Source organism: Scylla paramamosain, chromosome 25, assembly GCF_035594125.1.
Source record: "Scylla paramamosain isolate STU-SP2022 chromosome 25, ASM3559412v1, whole genome shotgun sequence".
NCBI lineage: Eukaryota > Metazoa > Arthropoda > Malacostraca > Decapoda > Portunidae > Scylla > Scylla paramamosain.
The window spans coordinates 1,465,001-1,482,765 of NC_087175.1; the positions used below are offsets into that span (position 1 = coordinate 1,465,001).

The window sequence follows — 17,765 nt, forward strand, 5'->3', positions numbered from 1 at the left end:
ATAAAGTCTGGAGCTTTTATTTTATTATTTACTTGCATTTTTTCTTAATTATGTGGAGAAATTTGAGGCTAAGAGTGTGAATGATGTGTGTGTGTGTGTGTGTGTGTGTGTGTGTGTGTGTGTGTGTGTGTGGTGCCATGCCTGGACCGCCCGTGAGTGATTCTTGACCTGGTATAGAGACAAATGTAAATATTCTGCATCGTTTTCAGCTTTCCCTCAAACTCTTTTTAAATCTACGGAATAGAGTTTGCTGCAGTTCAATAACCTTAGATATTATATTTACCCGCATTTTTTTTATAGTCAGCGAGAAAACTAAGTCTTATTTTCACTGCCTTCTAAACGGTCCACCGAAATTTTCATAAAGTCTACGGATAAAGCTTGTCGCATTTCATTAACTACATATATTATTTATTTATTTATTTTAGTCTGGGGAAAAATTCAGCCCGTTTTTCTTGATCAAACTACTTAATTCTGTCACCAAAGTTTGATAAAGTACAAGAGGAAAAGTTCGTCACGTTTTGCTAACTGCAGATGTCATTTATTTATTTAGTTTAGTCTATGGGAAAAATTTTTTGGTGTATTTACAGATGTTATTGGTGTCATTGTTGATGTGCTGCATATTGGGTGCTACTGTAGTTATTGTTATCATTATTAATTGTGTATCTTTAAGTGTATTGTAACTTTCTTGTGGGTATATGAATAATTTAGAGGTTATTATTGTTTTTGTCTTTTTTTTCTCTTGCCAAACACTCATCTTTTTTTTCATTTTTTTTTTTACTTAATTCGTCTTTTCTTCTCTTTTTCCTCTTCATACTTTCTTCACTGTATTCCTCTTCCTCTTAAACTCTCATCTTTGTTTTCCTTCATTTCTCTCCTCAGTTCACCTCTTCTTCCCTTTTCTGTCTCCATACATCTCTCTCTCTCTCTCTTTATCCCCTATATTCTTCCTACCAAATCCTCACATCTTTACTATTTCTCTTTTCTTAATTTCTCTACTTCTTCCCTTTTCTCTTTCTACTACCCTTTCCTTTCCCATCCTCCTGTTCAGTTTCCTTCTTATTCTGCTCCTCGTCTTCCTCCTCCTCCTCTCCCTCCAGCCACCACAGGTAACATAGGTTAATTAAAACACACCTGTACACCTTGAGTTTTTATAATTCCCACAACAGTTATAGGTGAACCCAACGAATTGTACAGACACACACACATCAATAGTAATAATAATAATAATGATGATAATAATAATGTTTTTTACTATTGTAATTTTGGTTTGAATCTGTACCAAGTAATTTAATGTATTTCAAGGGTTCTGTAGTTGTAGTAGTAATAATAATAATAATAATGATAATAATAATGATAATAATAATAATAATAATAATAATAATAATAATAATAATAATGGCAAAAAATAGATTGTATGAACATGTGAAGATTCAATGTTAATAATAATAATAATAATAATAATAATAATAATAATAATAATAATAATAATAATAATAATAATAATAATAATAATAATAATAAATAACAAATAAAATAGATCAATAATAACGACATTGAAAACCAAGCAACTTAGTCCCCAAAAATGCTGAGTGTTAACGGCTATTTCAACTCGCGACTATCGATCACAAGATTATTTACAAGGATAACTTAAGAGGAAGGTTGTCCGGCTGTCTCTATTGATCAGGCAACACACCACAATATATATATATGCTATTATCCTCATCACCACAGTCACTTACTATGTACATATGTGGCTCTATAACTCACTGTCACACACACGCACTCACGTACATACACAGACATACGTACACATACATGCACGCATACACAAAGATGGGTATGTATATATTTCTTTAACAGACTTTCAATATTCTCAGTTTTATGTATATATTCTGTATCTTTTTCATGTATATTTCCCTCTCTCTCTCTCTCTCTCTTTCTCTCTATATACATGTGACATAACAACTTTTATATCATCTATAATAATAATAATAATAATAATAATAATAATAATAATAATAATAATAATAATAATAATAATAATAATAACAATAATAATAAGCTGCAATAAGTTCATTGACCTTTTTTTTGTTGTTTGGGAGGAAATGATGATAGAGAGCAGAAATAGCAGTAGTAGTAGTAGTAGTAGTAGTAGTAGTAGTAATAATAGTAGTTGAAGTAGTCATTTTTTTGTTTGTTACTTGTGAATTAAAATGAAAAACCAAAATCAAAACAAGTAACACACACACACACACACACACACACACACACACACACACACACACACACACACACACACACACACACACACACACACACACACACACACACACTAAAGTAGAACAGTCATAATTTTTGTGCCTCAGAATTTGGAAAGAGACAAATTACCTTAATGGGGAAAGAGACAACCCACACTGTAGCATTGTTTTGTCCCCACAACATCACAACCGGCGTGGAAGAGAGAGAGAGAGAGAGAGAGAGAGAGAGAGAGAGAGAGAGAGAGAGAGAGAGAGAGAGAGAGAGAGAGAGAGAGAGAGAGAGAGAGAGAGAGAGAGAGAGAGAGAGAGAGAGAAATTGCACCACATCAAAAGCTTTAAATATGTAAAATACTAAGCACTTTTTATTCCTTTGTAGTAGTAGTAGTAGCAGTAGTAGTAGTAGTTTCATAATACAAATTTCTCTTCAGTTTCCACAAGTATCCCCTCTCAATGTCATGCACTTCCTCCATTTTCTTTGATGCATGGGTGTGGAATGTTGGCAGAGGGAGGCAGGGGGATGTGGGCCTGCTGTGCTGTCACTCCTTCCTCCTCTTCCTCCTCCTCCTCCTGCTGCTGCTGCTGCTGCTGGGACACCTTACACTTTGTCGCCCATCTTTGCTTTGGAGGTCTGGGGGGGGGGAAGGGATGGATGGGTGGAGAAAGATTAATTTTTGATGTTTATATTTTGTTTAGTTGTGTTTTATTTATTTTATTTATTTATTTTTTTTTTCAGTCCATCTTAACTTTCAAGGTCTTTGGGGGAGGAAATGGTTGGTGTGAGGAGGATTAATTTTAGTCTATTCCAAAATTTTCTCTATATTTATTTTGATTTTTTTTTTTTGTGTCTATATTTATTCTTGTTCTGCACTTCCATTTATTGTCTGTACTTGATATAATTCTACATGCACTTTAAACCATTACACGTCTGTACTTTTCTTTTCATTTTTTCTCTCTGTTTCAAAATGCTACCTGGCTACATTCAATCTTGTTCCTCTGTTTCAAATTGTTGCCTGTCTATATTCAGTCTTATTCCGTTTGAGATTACCTGTGTGTCTCATCTCTAAACATTTACCCTTCCTCTTGACTCTATATTTCTCATTTTTTTTTGCCTGGATGCCTAAAGAAAGGTAGCTGAATTAATTAACTCATCTATTTCTCATTAACACTGTACACACTACAACACACACACACACACACACATACTCCTTACCTTCCCACATATCATACCCACCTCCCTTTTCCCTCACACACACACACACACACACACACACACACACATACCTGCATAATGCCCACGATCAGTCCGAAGAGGCCGATAGCACTGGCAAAGATCTCCACAATGAGGATACGCACAAACAGGGCGCTGTCGGCCGCATCAGCAAGGGCAGCAGCCGAACCTGTGGGGATGAGAGGCGTCAGTGTATGTGGGAGATGAGAAGAGGGAAAGGAGAGGAGAGTGATATGTAGTAATGAGTGAGATAAATGTGTGTTGAAGGACAATATATAGAAAATAAATAGATAAACAAATAAATAAATAAATAAGTCTTTCTCTTTCTCCCTCTTAGATTCTCTCTCATTTTACCCTCTCTTCCCATCTCCCTTCTATCCACACACCCTCCCAGACTCTCTTACTTCCCTCCCACCACACCAAAGTCCCCCCCATCCCCATCCTCCAACACACATACACACCCCATTCCCACACTCTCAAATGCATCCCCATTCACAAGACCCCAATATCTATCTAAACCATTCCCTCCCAAACACAGACATCTCCATCCAACCCCTACCCTTCCTTGCCTGTCCCCAAGACCCCATCACCTACCCACAACACCGACAGACAGGCCACAGAAGAGGTTGGTCAGTCCGACAGTGAGGCCAGCGGCAAACATAAGGTAGCCGGAGAACAAGTTACGATCGATCACGTCAGAGGATGCCTTGCTCTCGCTGTACTCCTGTAGGCGGGGCAGAAGGAGTTAGGTTAGGTTAGGTTAGGGGAAGTTTGGCTGTGAAGAGAGATTTCGTTGATTTTTTTTTCTTCTTTTTTTAGGTTATATTGATGTCTCCTTTGAAAGATATATTTGTTGTTTAATGTTTTGTTGGAGAACAGGATTCACGGTTCTTTTATCTGATCTCTTTTTTTGTTGTCTCTCACTGTGTATAAGAAATTTGTAGCAGTTTCTTACAGGCTAGGTTAGTTGTGCAGTCTGATTGATGGCTGACACACACACACACACACACACACACACACACACACACACACACACACACACACACACACACACACACACACAGAAACAATTAAAAGCAAAGAATCTAGACAATTTTAAATATCCAGAGGTAATAACAGATATGAAAATAGAAAAAATAAATAGATAAACTGGACTTCGATCTTAAGCACTACAACTCACACACACACACACACACACACACACACACAGTTTAAACATATAATCTACCTAACTCTAAACACCTAACAAGATAACAACAAATTTAACATGAAAAAAGTAAAATAAACAAATAAATGAACAGACTATATTTAGATCTCAAACACACACACACACACACACACACACACACACCTCCAGCACGCCAGCCAAGATAATAGCAATAATCAGCCCGTAGATGGCCACAGCCTCGCAGAAAATGACAGAAATGAGGTTCTTGGTCTTGATACGAGGGGCCCTCACTCCGCCTCCCACGATGCTGACTCCTGTGGTGTGGATGCCCCTGCGGGAGGATGTGGGAGGTTACTGGGGGTGGTGGGGGTAGTGGGAGATGTTCAGATTAAGCGGCTGATGTGTGTGTTGGTGTGGTTGTAGTCGGATCGTCATGTTTTGATGGTTTTAACGATGAACTGTGAGGGTGAAAATAACAAAATATTTAAAAGAACAGGCAATTAATGTGTTTTGATCGTACTGAGTGTATAAAACGTGCAGAATCCGTCACAACGCACACACACGCACGTCCTCCCCTCTTCCCCTCCGACCCCTCCCCCCACACTCACATGGCAGCCCCCACCACAGAGAGGGACACAGTAAGGCCAATGCCAAGAGCTGCCCAGAAGTATGGAGACACATTGGAGAGGAACCATCCAAAATCGATCCTCTCCCCTTGGCCTGTGATGGTGTAGCCGATACCTGTAGGGACGAGGAGGGTGTTAGTGGTGATGTGGATGGTGTGGTAGAGTGGATGATCGGAAGATGTGGTAGTGTGGATGGTAGGTGTTGTGTTTTGTTATTGTTCGATTAAATTAGCGTTTGTGATTTTGGTGAGGCATTTCTTTTCTTAGGATGGTGTGTGTGTGTGTGTGTGTGTGTGTGTGTGTGTGTGTGTGTGTGTGTGTAAGCATTTAAATTTCTGGTTACTATCTATTAATCGGACCCTGTTGTTATTATTATTATTATCATCATCATCATCATTATAATAACATATAAGAAGAATAATCATCATTCTTTAGTAACTGCAGTAGTAGCAATAACTGTTGTAATTGTAGTAGTAGTAGTAGTAGTAGTAGCATGAATAGCAGCAACAGCATTATATCTTTGGCCACTGCTCCAACAACTACTATTACTACTACTACTACAACTATTACAACAACTCCACACTCACCAATGGCAGCCACAACCAGCAAGTACAGGGAGAGGCCGTACAGCGCGTAGCTTTTCAGGTAGCCCATGGTGGTGACGCCTCTGTGGGGGGAGAGAGGAGTGAGGAGTGGGGAGAGAGAGAGAGAGAGGAAAGAGAGGAGAGAGGAGTGAGGAAACTGAAGATCTGTGGTAACTTTTGGAAAGCACCATTTTCTTATCATCATTATTATTATTTTCATAGTAAAAGACACCGTATTTTCTTGAGTCTTACAGAATTAACTCAATACACGTAGGCAGCTAAACAGCCTCCACACACCCAGCCACACACAACACACTCGACTAAGAGACAAACTTTTTAATACGAGAACAAATTGCCAGACGAGATTAAAGTGTCTGTTAGCAAGTTTAAACCCAATTCTGACCAATATAAGACAGAGAGCTGGTCTGCCTCGTCTCTCTCACTCTTCGCCCAGCAAGAATTCGTTCAGTAAACACCAACGAACAGAAATATGTCAGATAAACACAAAATCGACTGTCACAATCGCTTTCAACCTGCTGTCATGTTTCAGTACACCCATACATCACACTCTACACCTCACTTCTACCCGTGTTTCATGTTTATGTGATATTGTTGGAGTTATATGAAGGAAAATACTGCCCTTGTCTGCTATACTCACCTCAGAGTCTCAATAAACAGACCAGTTGACTCTCTTCGTCCTCTCCCTCACAGGATCGATCACCTGACACTGCCAACAACATTCATGGCATATTACATTTTCAGACCCAAAACTTTAATAATTACTATAATAGTCTGATAAATGTTAAAATAGCATTTTATAATTTTTTTAAGGATTACTTTTATTTTTAGATGGGTGATATAGGGTAAATATTTATGCCAATAATATTTCTAAATTTGGTTAGTTTCACCGACCAATATGTTGAAAACAATCATTTTGTTTGTCAATGGTGTTCTAAATTTTATGTATTGTTTACAGATGGGCTATTCAAATGCACAAAAAGTTTTGTTTTATATGTTTTATTGTATTTTTAGGTAAAGTTTTAATGAAAATCCTCTTTAGTGCATTTATCTTAACGCTCGCATTTTTTTTTTGTATACTTATTGTTATATTAACTGTACTACACTTGTTTGTTTATTTTTTGGTGATACTTTACTAAGAAGACTGACTCAAGTTTTCTGTCTTGGAGTCTGAGGTGACTGAAAAAAACCCAACTCATGATAATAAACTAATGTACTATTTTTAGAAATAAGTTAATCAGATAAACGAGGCAGTACATTGCATTAGGATCGATGTTAATGCTTGTTTTGCTGCAAACTAGCTGGACTACTTAGCTCATCAAGGTAATATCACTCCTCTTGTGTCAATTTTTATGTCAGTTTTGGACGAATTGAAATATGGCTGATATAAAGATTAATGTATAGATAATTACGATAAAATAATTGCTGAGCACGCAAATAATAGAAGTGATGGTAAATAAGTATAATAGTAACAATAATAGCGAGTTTCCCTGGTTCCGGTGAGAATAACGTGGTGTTGTTGTGGTCTGTGAGACACGAGCTGCTCCTCAATATTCATCCTCGTGCTTGCCCCTCCGTCACTCCCCCACTCATGAGCCTCTCCCAGCGCCACCCCTTGCTCCCCAGGCCACCGCTAACGCTCCAGCAGTGAGCCCAGCCTAGGGATGAGAGCAGGCAGGCCCCCAGCAGGCGTCCTTGCCCTTCCGCGCCACCCCACCACTGCCCCGCCTGCAGGAGTGCTGTAGGGCACCCCGCTCCGCCCCGTCCCATCGTCTTACACAGCCATGCCAGGCAAGAAGAAGAAATACAACGCCCGGTTCCCCCCGGTAGGTGTGGTGGGAGAGTGTGGGGTCTGTCCAGGGGTCACGCGGGGGAGGGGAGGCTTGGCTTCACCTTGTCTTGTCCATTGCTTCCCGTGGTGAGGCGCACACAGCGCTGTTCACCACACACTGCATGCCACACTGTTTATCACTATCAAATGGACCTGTAAAGTCACGTCAGATAAGAATTTTGTGCTCAACCTAGTGACAAGTTGTGTTAAGTTTGTCGTTTGTAAATAAAGGTGTTTTTTGGTTGGATGGCGTGACAGTCGTGATTGAAATAGCGAGTGTGCTCAGTAGCCCAGCGTGCTGTGACGGTAGTGACAACAGCCACCTGTAGTGCTGTGTAGCGCCTCATTAGGGTGCTCAGTATATCCACTGACCAAGTTAAATATCACGTGTAATAAAATGAAGAAAAGAAATGTGGATGCTTTCCCTGCTCACCTCTGTCATAATATTGATGCTTAATTTTCATTTTCAGCTAACCAATGATTTTCTGATGTGCTTTGTGTTCTCCGGTGATACTTTTAGTGAAATGATTGATTTTCTACCTCTCTTGTGTTGCAAATGTCAAGTGTTGGAGTGTTGCCTCAACCCCTCGGCCCCACCAGTGTTGGGGGACCCGTGGGGAAGTGATCAGGGGGAGAGTTTGGCTTGTCGGTAAACGATTGCAGCAAGAATGTTGATGTCTGGAAAGTTGAGGCCTCTGTGGGAATGTTTGTCATGTAGTGAAAGGTTGAATTATCGTCCCTCCTGCAGTAAAGTGTAAAAATATATCAAAATATTATTGGTGGTTATGGAAAAAAAATGTCTTGTAATGAAAAGATTTATTGTTCCATCTCTTCTACAGCATGATACAAACACTAAAAGATCCCCATGGCTGTAGAAAAGCTGCCTTGTGTGTAGTGAAAACATTAACTATACATTGTGTTTCTCCCACAGGCGAGGATCAAGAAAATAATGCAAACAGACGAGGAAGTGGGGAAGGTGGCGGCGGCCGTTCCTGTCATCATCTATATCCTTTTATGCACCATTACTGGGAGATAGAGTGGTGATGGTGGTGGAGGGAAGAATTAGTTGATAGTGGGAGGAACTTGAATGATAATGGTGGTGGTGGTGGTGGTGGGAGGGATTAGAGTGGTGGTGATGGTATTTCAGCTGTGACATTTAAATCCTGACAGTGACCCAGTGTAGGTGTCAGAGGAGGAGTGGCAAGGAACTGTACACCTGACAGGCCACTTCTCTACACTCCTCTATTGTCTAGATGAGAGAGAGAGAGAGAGAGAGAGAGAGACTAGGAATTAAAAACTTGACAGAACACTCTATGCACACTGATCACTAACCTCGCACAATAACAATAACAGAGATGTGTGTTTATATTAACTAATGATAGGAACTCTTTATTTTATGGTTGTGTACATATTTTAGCCACCACAGTGCATTAAGAAATAGTCAAATGTATGTTCCCATCACTGTAGCCGTTATGAGCCTTAGCCAGCACACCTCGCGGCCTGGAGCTCTTCGTGGAATCCTTACTGATGAGGGCAGGTGAAGTGACAGCCTCCCGACACGCCCGCACCCTCACTCCCGCCCATTTGTGAGTGTTCGCTGTACTCTGGCTTGATAAAATGTGGCCTTGTGGATGTAGAGTTGTAGTGAGATTGACTTGATGTTGGTATTGGGGCATTGATATCACAGTTGTTAATTGAGTAATGGATACCTGTGTGTCTGTATTCTTGTATGATAAAAATTCTGGTGCGTGTGAATATAAAGTAGTCATCCCTTGTTATTTGCAGGGGTTAGGTAACAGAAAATGGAGAAAAAAGCAATGAAAACTGGTAGGTTGTCTCTCATCGCCGCCTCTTGTCTGAATTTGTGGTCGGCAGCAGTCCGTTTACGAGTGAAACTGTGATTGAGGGACTGAGGGATGCAAGACGTGAGGTGTGTTCAAATGTTGTGGAGTGGTAATTGTAACTGCCATACACATCCAGGCTTGCTCCCTGTGTGTTTCTCAGCTGATGTCTCATAGGGGTCTATATGTGCATTCCCTTAGAGATCTGAGAAGGAGCGTTGAGGAGTAATTGAGATGTGGATGTGTGGGTGTGTGTCTTTTTTGATGATGAAGTGAAAGTATAAATAACATAAAAAAATTAAGGGAAGTTACAGGAAGCCATTAGGCCTACACGTGTCAGTCCCTTTATGAAACATCACTATACCTGTTTCCACTATCATCCCTATGTATAAATATGTATAGTCTATTTTCCGAACCTGATCACGGAGTCTGTTCCATTCATCTACCACTCTACTTGAGAACCAACTCCTTTCTCTATTTAAATCATTCTCAAGTATCATATAATACGAGAGAAATAGAAGAAGGAGGAGGAGGAGGAGGAAGGATAAGGAAGCCTCTCACTCTCTCTGGCCCTACAGGAAACAGTGCATCATGGCAGAGAAGAGATTTGACTTCCTGCAGGAGCTCGTCGCGTCCGTGCCAGACATCGGACCAGAGGGGGAAGCTGAACCAGGCACTCCCAGCACCCCTCTCACCCCCTCCTTCCCCACCCCCAACACCCCACAGCCACAGCAGCCCCCGCCACCGCCACCACCACTGGCAGCGCCCTCCACGCCCCCACACGTCCTTCCACATGTCTTCCCTGCAGTGCCGACACACCCCGCGCCAGGTGAGTGTGGGTGATTGGGTTGGGTTAGGTGGGTGTGGTGAGGTTAGGTGGTGCTTGTGGTGAGCTGAGGCTAGGGTAGGTTAGAGAAGTGGTTGTGGTTTGGTTAGGTTAGGCTAGGGTAGGTGGGTGTTTGGTTAGGTTAGGTTAGGGTAGGTTTGCTTAGGTTAATTTAATTTGTTCTGGTTTTCTATAAGTTCTTTTTTGTTTTCTTGCCTAGTGTTTTTTCACACACACACATACACACAAACTAACCACCCTCTCCTTCCCCAGACTCAGCCTTCTCCCCCACAGACGGCAGTGGGGGGGCGGAGGCACCAGCGGGGCGAGGCAGGGGCCGTGGCAGAGGACGAGGGCGTGGCCGAGGCAGGGGCAGAGGGGCACTGGCAGGGCAGCAGCAGGCCGGCACCAACACTACCCCTAAAGTGCCCAGACCTAGGTACGTGTGGGTGATTTGATTCGCTGTTTTAGTTCTCTCTTGCCCGTATTCAGAAATCCTCAGCTCACCCACCTTCACCCGTATCTTTTCTTGTCTCCCGCAGAGGCCGCCCAAGGAAGGTTGTCCCTGCGCCAGTGGTCACGATGGACACCTCAGACCACTCGGATGATGCGCTATCCCTTGACGTGGACACCGACGAGGACATGGTCTGTGTGTGTGTGTGTTTGTTTTGTCTGGTAATAAATGAAGAAGTGTGTGGATCAGTTTAGTTAAGTTATTGTTATTCATTATTCTTGTTTTTGTCTTTGATCTTCCTTCAGTAGTTGAAATCGTTGTTCAGTTTCCGCCATCTTCCCTCTTGTATTCTTGTTTCTTTTAATGTCTGCCTTTATCTTCCTTTTATCTCCTTTCCAGCAATAGCCAGTGTTCTGATACTGTCCCTCTACTGCCTATCTTTATTCTTATCATTATCACCTACCCTTCTTTGTCTATCCATCAGCTAACCTCATAACTTCCATATCTCTTATCTCTCATCACCTGACCTCACCCTCTCCTCCCACAGGGCTCAGACACAGACGAGGAGGTGATAGTGGCTGCAGAACACTCCACAAACAGCTCCTCCTCTTCCACCAGTACCCACAAGCCCTCATCTCCTCCCCCTGTTCCACCCCTCTCCCTTCCCTCCATCCCCTTATCCTCTGCCGTTACCATTACTCAGGTTAGCAAGACACCCCCATCCCAACCCGTCCCGTCACCTGCCCCTTCTGTGACGCCGCAGTTTGGGTGAGTATGGGTGTGTGTGTGTGGTGTTGTGTTTGTTGGTGTTTTGGGTGTTTGTTTGTGTTGGAGGGAGTTTTTTATTGTTTGTTTTTTTGTTTGGTTGTGTTTGTATGATTTTTGGGAGTGTTTTAAATCTTTTTCTCTTTCTCTATCTCTCTTTCTCTCTCTGGCACAATGAAACAATGTTTTTTTTATTCTTTTTTTTTCTCTTCTTTTTTTTCTTTTTTCTTTTTTTCTTTTTTCTTTCTGTGGCAGCTTATGACATTTTTATTTTAATGCATTACATCAGTCTCTCCCTTTTCTCTGTCTTACTCTTGAAAAAAAACTTACGACATTAATTCTTTTCCACATTAGATCACTGTAGACATGTCCCTGAACTGGCAGGGGATCAGTGTGTTTTGCAGGGGCAAGGCATGTTCTGTAGGAGCAAGGTGTGTTCTGTAAGGGCAAGGTGTATTCTGTAGGGAGCTAAAGGTGTCTTTTAATCATCTCCCTCACAGCGTCTCTATTCCTCCCTCCACTGCAGGGTTCCCGAAGTGAGCACCAAGGTCGGGGAGTTTCAGATATCCATTGGGAAGGAATACAGCATTGGCATAATACCTCCTGTCCTCCCCTCAACCACCACTGCTGCCATCACCACCTCCACCACTGCCACCAGCAACACCACCACCGCTGCCACCACCACCTCCACCAACAGTGCCCCAAGCAAGCCCAACAAGCCCCCACCTCCACCAGTACCAGCACTGCACCCCATACAATTTGCCTTTCCCCCGGGCGGCGTGAGGCTTCCTGGTCCCACAAATAGCACGGCAGCCCTCGCCACGGCCCCCCACAGTCCCCTCACCCCTGGCACGCGGCCCTTCTTTGGGGTACCAGTGCCGGTCATCACGTCAGTGCACGCGATGAACAGCCGGCCTTCCTTCGCTGGGGATAATGGAAGTGCCACTGCTATCACTGCCCCAGCTGCCATGCATGTCAACTCCCAAGTAGATGAAGATTATGACTCCTAGATGTGTGTGTGTGTGTGTGTGTGTGTGTGTGTGTGTGTGTGTGTGTGTGTGTGTGTAAGTTTGTGAGTGTTTCGCCTTCTTCCAGACCTCAGCCCGGCCTTCCGTTGTGTCCAATAGTCGTTTTCGTGTTTTCTCGTCCTACTTTTCTGTTTTGTAATGTTTTTTTCCATTCAGTGTTTCAGTTTGCCTCGGTGATTTATTCACTCTAGCGTGTGGTTTTTTTGTCCTTTCATCCTGCTTCTCTGTTTTGTAGTTTTAATTAGTGGCTTTGTTTGATCTGGTTTTCATTCAGTTTTCACCCTGTGTCTTCTGGTTTCTGTTCACTATCCAGGTGGTGGCTCTCTGTTTCATCCAGGGTTCAGTTCCTCGCCCTGCTTTTGGTGTTCTAACTGTATGCAGCGAGTGGCTTTTTATTTTCATCCTATTGCTGTTTTGTAACCCTTATTATGCATTGAATGGCTCTCTCTTTCATCCAGTATTCAGTTCGTCATCCTGCCTCCTCTGTTTTCTGACCTTGATGTAATGAGTGGCTTTTAATTTTTATTCACCCTTCTTTGATTGATTTTTTTTCTTTTCTGTTCTCTGACACGGAAGCAGTAGTCATTCCAAGGAAAAGCAAAATAACTCCTCAGGTCCCCCAACTAGCAGAGGCAAAATGCCAGAGGCACCTCCACTTAGGGGGATCCTGAGGAGGGATTGGAGTGACAGGACAAGATACAAATATGAGATTGTGATCGGAGGAGCCCAACGGAGAAGAGAGGGTGACAGCATAAGCAGAAGGATTAGAGAGCAGGAGAAGGTAGAGAATGTTGGTCGTGTCTCCAAGACGGTCAGGAATACGAGTAGGGTGTTGCACCAATTTGTCTTGGTCATGGAGGATAGCAAAGTTAAAGATGAGTTCACCGGGATGATTGATTTAAAAAAGAAATAGAAAATGGAATCCTACTCCTGTTTTGTATTTATTATGCAGTGGCTAGCTTCTTTGCTTCGGTATTCAGTTCCTCATCCTTCTTCTGTGATGCAACTCTTATGTAGTGAAGGGCGTCTGTCATTTGTAGTCTTGGCTTGGTAGGTGAGGGTGTAGTGTGTGTTGGTCCTACAGGCAGGAATAAAAGTAGAGGAGGGAAATGGCAGTCCCTTGGTCGTGAGAGTGGGATGGTGTCACTTGTCACGACCATCTCTCTTATCAAGGGTGTGTCTAGTGTTCAGGAAGACGGGGAGATGTGTTGCTGTGTTTGACGTTGCCTGCTGCATGAAGGTTACAGTTGTCATTTTAGGTTTCAGTTTTTATCTTGTCATTTTTTATATTTTTATTTATTTATTTATTTATTTATTTATTTTATTTTATTTTTATTTTTTTTTTTGCTCTAGTGTGTTTTCATTCCAGAAGTTTAAGGGTGTCACTCAGTTCTGTTCTCTACCTCCAGTGTGCCTTTTTTGTTCTTCAGGTTTTCTTGGTTTGAGACTTTATTTTGTATTCATATCTTTGCTTACTCAGTTCAGGGATTTTTTTTTTTTCACCCTCAGGTTAATTCAGTTTTGGTCTTTGCCACTGCCTCCATCTTTCCTGCAGCCTTTCTCTCTTCCTTGTTGTCTGCTGCTGCTGCTGCTGCTGCTCTTGGTCTTCGTGTGTTGTCTTGGTTTACAGTGAGTACAAATGCATCACGTCAAGTCTTTGTCTTTATGCTGTTGCTCCACCAGTCTCTGTAGCAGCATCACATTCAGGGGTGTTCAATTCTAGTACAACACTTCACAAACAACCACCAATACTGTTGGGTGTTGTCACTGTGGCCAGAACTGATGATTTCCAAGTGTTGTGCATCATAAAGCAAGGGAAAGTAATGTTTTGTGGCACCAACAAAAGACTCCCTGTTAGTCCCCATCAGCGTTGCTGTGTCCTGGCAGTGTTCATAATCAGGAAGCAAAGAAAAAGGTGTGAAAGTAACAGACATGTTTGTACACACCTGAAGCAATGTGTGGGTCTGTGTGGAAATTATTTTTGGAGCATAATGTTGTAAGTTTGTGGTGTGCAGCAAGCCTTGGCAGGGTGGTCTGTTGCCTTGGCCTTTAAAAGTGTTGGGAGAGGAAGGCACTGGTACATCACTCAAGAGAACCTAACAAAAAATAAGAAATAAATAAGTTATAATAATAATAATAATGATTTTTCGGTTGGTCATTTATTTTTCACATGAATGGGAAACTGGCCAAAAGCTGCAATTTTTTTACTCTGGTATTTCTACAAAGTACTTCATGGAAAAGCTTGAACCAGATTAAGACTAAACTGGTTCCAGAGTTGAACTGATAGAGTTGATAGTCCCCTCTAAAAGGTGTTGACATCACAGAACGGGGGAAAAGCAAGGCAAGGTGGAGTGATTGAGATGCATGCCCATCATCACCCTCACCCTTGAAGGAGTGTGAAATGTGTGACCGACAGTGTTGTGCAGTGGTCCTTTACATTGTCCTTCACTGTGACTGCTGTCTTGTGTTTGTTAATGTGTTGGGTCTATGTCTCCTTGTGTACCTGTGTGCCTCTTACTCTGCTGTAATCTGTGTGTACGTATGTGTGTGTGTGTGTGTGTGTGTCTGCTGGTGTGTGAGTGTGTGTGTGTGTTTATGAAAAGTGTGTGATGTTTGTCTCTGCCTGGAGCACAGCCCTGCACCACCTACACCACTCATGGCATTGCTGTGACATCACGCCACAGCTTGGCTCTAACTTCATCAGTGCTGTGAGACACAAAGGAGACCCATTGCTGTGGGGATTGGTGTGTGAGGGGGCTGAGGGACTCGCCCGGCCTGGCCACCATGACCAAGGGACAGAAGAATGTGATACAAAAGCAGTATTCAGAGAACACGGACGTGATCCAGGTCAGGTCATCCTCTGTCGCGGCAAGTTCCTGGTGATGGTTTTCAGAGCCCCCCCAGTGCCTTCCTGAAGCTTGTGCTTGTGTGTGTGCAGAAAAAGATGCCAAGGAGCTGAAGACTTATGGTGCAGAGCATTCCCAGAGTCAGGTCTCTTTAAGGGGCCAGCCAGACGTCCCTCGGTGCTACGGTGAACTCATTCTTGTGACAGTATTTGCCCTGTGATTAGTGCACTGATTAATGTTAACAGTAGTCATAAGTATTGTAGCGTGGACTGCATCGCCGCTGGACAGTTGTGATGCTGGTCCACGCGCCGCCACCGCTCGTTACGACAGACGAGGGGTTACCGTTATGTTTTGTTGAGGTGTCCCGCCGCCAAGCACATGCGGGACACCCGGTGCTTCGCCCAGACAGCTGATTGGTTTCCTCCCGCCATGCCGCAGCAATCCGGCCACAGCGGACGTCGGGGGCAAGATAAGGCTGTGGGTTCTTTATCATCTTCCATGATTATTAATAAGCCTCTAAGTTAGTGACTGGATAGGTAGTATTTACTAATATCAAACCGTATTTAACTAACTCATTACGTCTTAGCTGTGCCGGCGTGGCAGGCGTAGCAAGGAGCAATAATGCCACACTTGGGTCTGGCAATCAAAGCAGTGCCCGCCGGCCCTCGGGTCCCGCGTCCCGGGGTGCAGTCCTCGCCATGACGTTAAAACTGCGATGTGAAACAAACGTATTCTAGTTGTGTTTTGTCCTGTTAAGTTTAGTGGTATCACTCTGGGGCGGCGCTGCAGCTGCTGCTGCCGCCGCCTCCGCCTCAAACCAGCGATCAAATCTTGACACGATAAAACGCCAAAGGTCAGAACTTTCCATGTGTTGTCGTCGGTGTCGTCTGTTCATTTGTGTTTCTTTTCCAATGCTCATCGGAATGTCGCGCCGGACTGTGCTTGTGTCAGGCAGGTGATGCCACACGCCGGCCGGGAGGTGTCGGTGTGGAGTCTGGCCAGCTGTGTGGTGGTGGTGGTGGTGATGGCAGTGCAGCGACAAGCCAGACTTGTTTGCCACCGCCTCTGTGCCACGTCTCTTTCTTTTTGGGACTCGCAGTTAATGGTCTTGTCCTCTGTTCTGTCCTCCCTGAACAGCTCCACAGCCTTGGTTCATCTGCATCCACTCCTAGTATTAAGCGTTGATTGTTCAACTTGTATTAAGTACAAAATAACCTTACCCTCTGTTCCAGGATTTACATGTGTTACGGTGAGCACAGGGTTGCCAGTGGCTCTTCTCCCTCTGTAGTCAAAATGATGGTTTCCAAGAGTTGTGAGAGTCGTGGTCAGACCATGTGTGTGTGTGTGCATGTGTGTGTGTGTGCCTGGAGACTGATGTTCAACCTTTTGTTTTCTCTTGATTTACATTTTTTTTTCTTTTTCTTTTTCTTTTTTTTTTTTTTTATATACCTGTGTTATGACGGATACTCTTCTGCTCCCTGTCCCACCTCCTGCAGTCCCTCCCACCACAAATCACTCTCTCCCCTGTGTAGGCTGCCACTGAACCCACAAGTTCCCCCCTCCCCCCCAAGTCCTGAGTGATTGACTGTGTCACACTTGTAGTCCATTACATGCCTGGTGATTGGTGAGACTTACAGACTTGTGTGCCAGTTTAGGTGATACAAGATGCGAGATTGTGGGAGCAGTACATATGTTGCGATATTCCTGGATTCACTACGTTATGGTATGTGAAAGTATTTTACTACCAAGCAAATACATTACTTGGAATAAGAGCAGAGTGTTTGCAGTACCTTTTAGTGTGTCGTGCCTGCGGAGGTTTGGCCGTCACTCAGCGATGGGGGTGTGGACGCACTGAGAGGTGGGTAATTGTGTACTTTTTGTAACCTATAGTACTCTCACAATGGAAAATTTGCCATTATAAAAAGCCAACTGTCTTTATAGAATGTTTGTTGTGACTTCTATAATACACACACACACACACACACACACACACATATCCAGTACATTCATCTTATGTGTCTTAAGTGAGGTGCCCATCTTCTTATGTTAGTCACCACTTCTATAACACATTCAGTCCATCCATCTTATGAGTGTGAGCTAGGCAATATCCACCCACTTATTTAATTTTCTCCTCAGGTTTGAGTAGAATGAGCATCACCAAGAGGGAGGGAGCACCTGACTTGCTGCCTCTACAAGTATGCACAACCTTTCCATTCTGAATATAAACCAGCACAAAGACTTAACTGAGTGAAGGAGAGCAAGATGTGACTGTGTGGCTTCTCTACAGTGGAG

At 43.1% G+C, this 17,765-nt stretch overlaps 3 protein-coding genes across 6 annotated transcripts in view; 2 read left to right on the plus strand and 1 right to left on the minus strand.

The window, feature by feature from the left end:
- The window catches only part of LOC135113400 (uncharacterized), an 8,684-nt gene extending 7,546 nt beyond the window's left edge, over window positions 1–1,138 (plus strand). For all 4 annotated transcript variants that reach the window (XR_010274823.1, XR_010274824.1, XM_064028654.1 and 1 more), the window contains exon 7: window positions 1–1,138. This exon is cut by the window's left edge and continues 1,281 nt beyond it. The gene's annotated coding sequence lies outside the window, so the exon portion shown is untranslated.
- On the minus strand, window positions 1,135–6,665 carry LOC135113401 (V-type proton ATPase 21 kDa proteolipid subunit c''-like). Its single transcript, XM_064028656.1, has 7 exons — window positions 6,523–6,665; window positions 5,868–5,947; window positions 5,263–5,395; window positions 4,838–4,985; window positions 4,081–4,210; window positions 3,540–3,655; window positions 1,135–2,886 (listed from the first exon to the last, which is right to left on the minus strand). The coding sequence occupies exons 2-7, from the start codon at window positions 5,932–5,934 to the stop codon at window positions 2,854–2,856; spliced, it is 627 nt and encodes a 208-aa protein (XP_063884726.1). The 5' UTR covers window positions 5,935–5,947; window positions 6,523–6,665; the 3' UTR covers window positions 1,135–2,853.
- A 606-nt stretch (window positions 6,666–7,271) lies between these two features.
- On the plus strand, window positions 7,272–17,245 carry LOC135113404 (mucin-7-like). The gene is made up of 8 exons (XM_064028660.1): window positions 7,272–7,708; window positions 8,645–8,717; window positions 9,206–9,299; window positions 10,133–10,383; window positions 10,654–10,819; window positions 10,923–11,025; window positions 11,382–11,602; window positions 12,126–17,245. Exons 1-8 carry the CDS (start codon window positions 7,667–7,669, stop codon window positions 12,607–12,609), a joined length of 1,434 nt encoding a protein of 477 aa, XP_063884730.1. The 5' UTR covers window positions 7,272–7,666; the 3' UTR covers window positions 12,610–17,245.
- Window positions 17,246–17,765: the final 520 nt, after the last annotated feature.

Excerpts from the sequence above, each read along its gene's own strand:
- LOC135113404 (XM_064028660.1), top strand. The coding sequence starts at position 7,667 with ATGCCAGGCAAGAAGAAGAAATACAACGCCCGGTTCCCCCCG. Across the intron at positions 8,718-9,205 it reads GGCCGTTCCTGTCATCATCT|CTCGCGGCCTGGAGCTCTTC; the intron begins ATATCCTTTTAT and ends TAGCCAGCACAC. Across the intron at positions 9,300-10,132 it reads ACCCTCACTCCCGCCCATTT|GAAACAGTGCATCATGGCAG; the intron begins GTGAGTGTTCGC and ends CTGGCCCTACAG.
- LOC135113401 (XM_064028656.1), bottom strand. The coding sequence starts at position 5,934 with ATGGGCTACCTGAAAAGCTACGCGCTGTACGGCCTCTCCCTGTACTTG. Across the intron at positions 5,396-5,867 it reads GCTGGTTGTGGCTGCCATTG|GTATCGGCTACACCATCACA; the intron begins GTGAGTGTGGAG and ends TCGTCCCTACAG. Across the intron at positions 2,887-3,539 it reads TGATCGTGGGCATTATGCAG|ACCTCCAAAGCAAAGATGGG; the intron begins GTATGTGTGTGT and ends CCCCCCCCCCAG.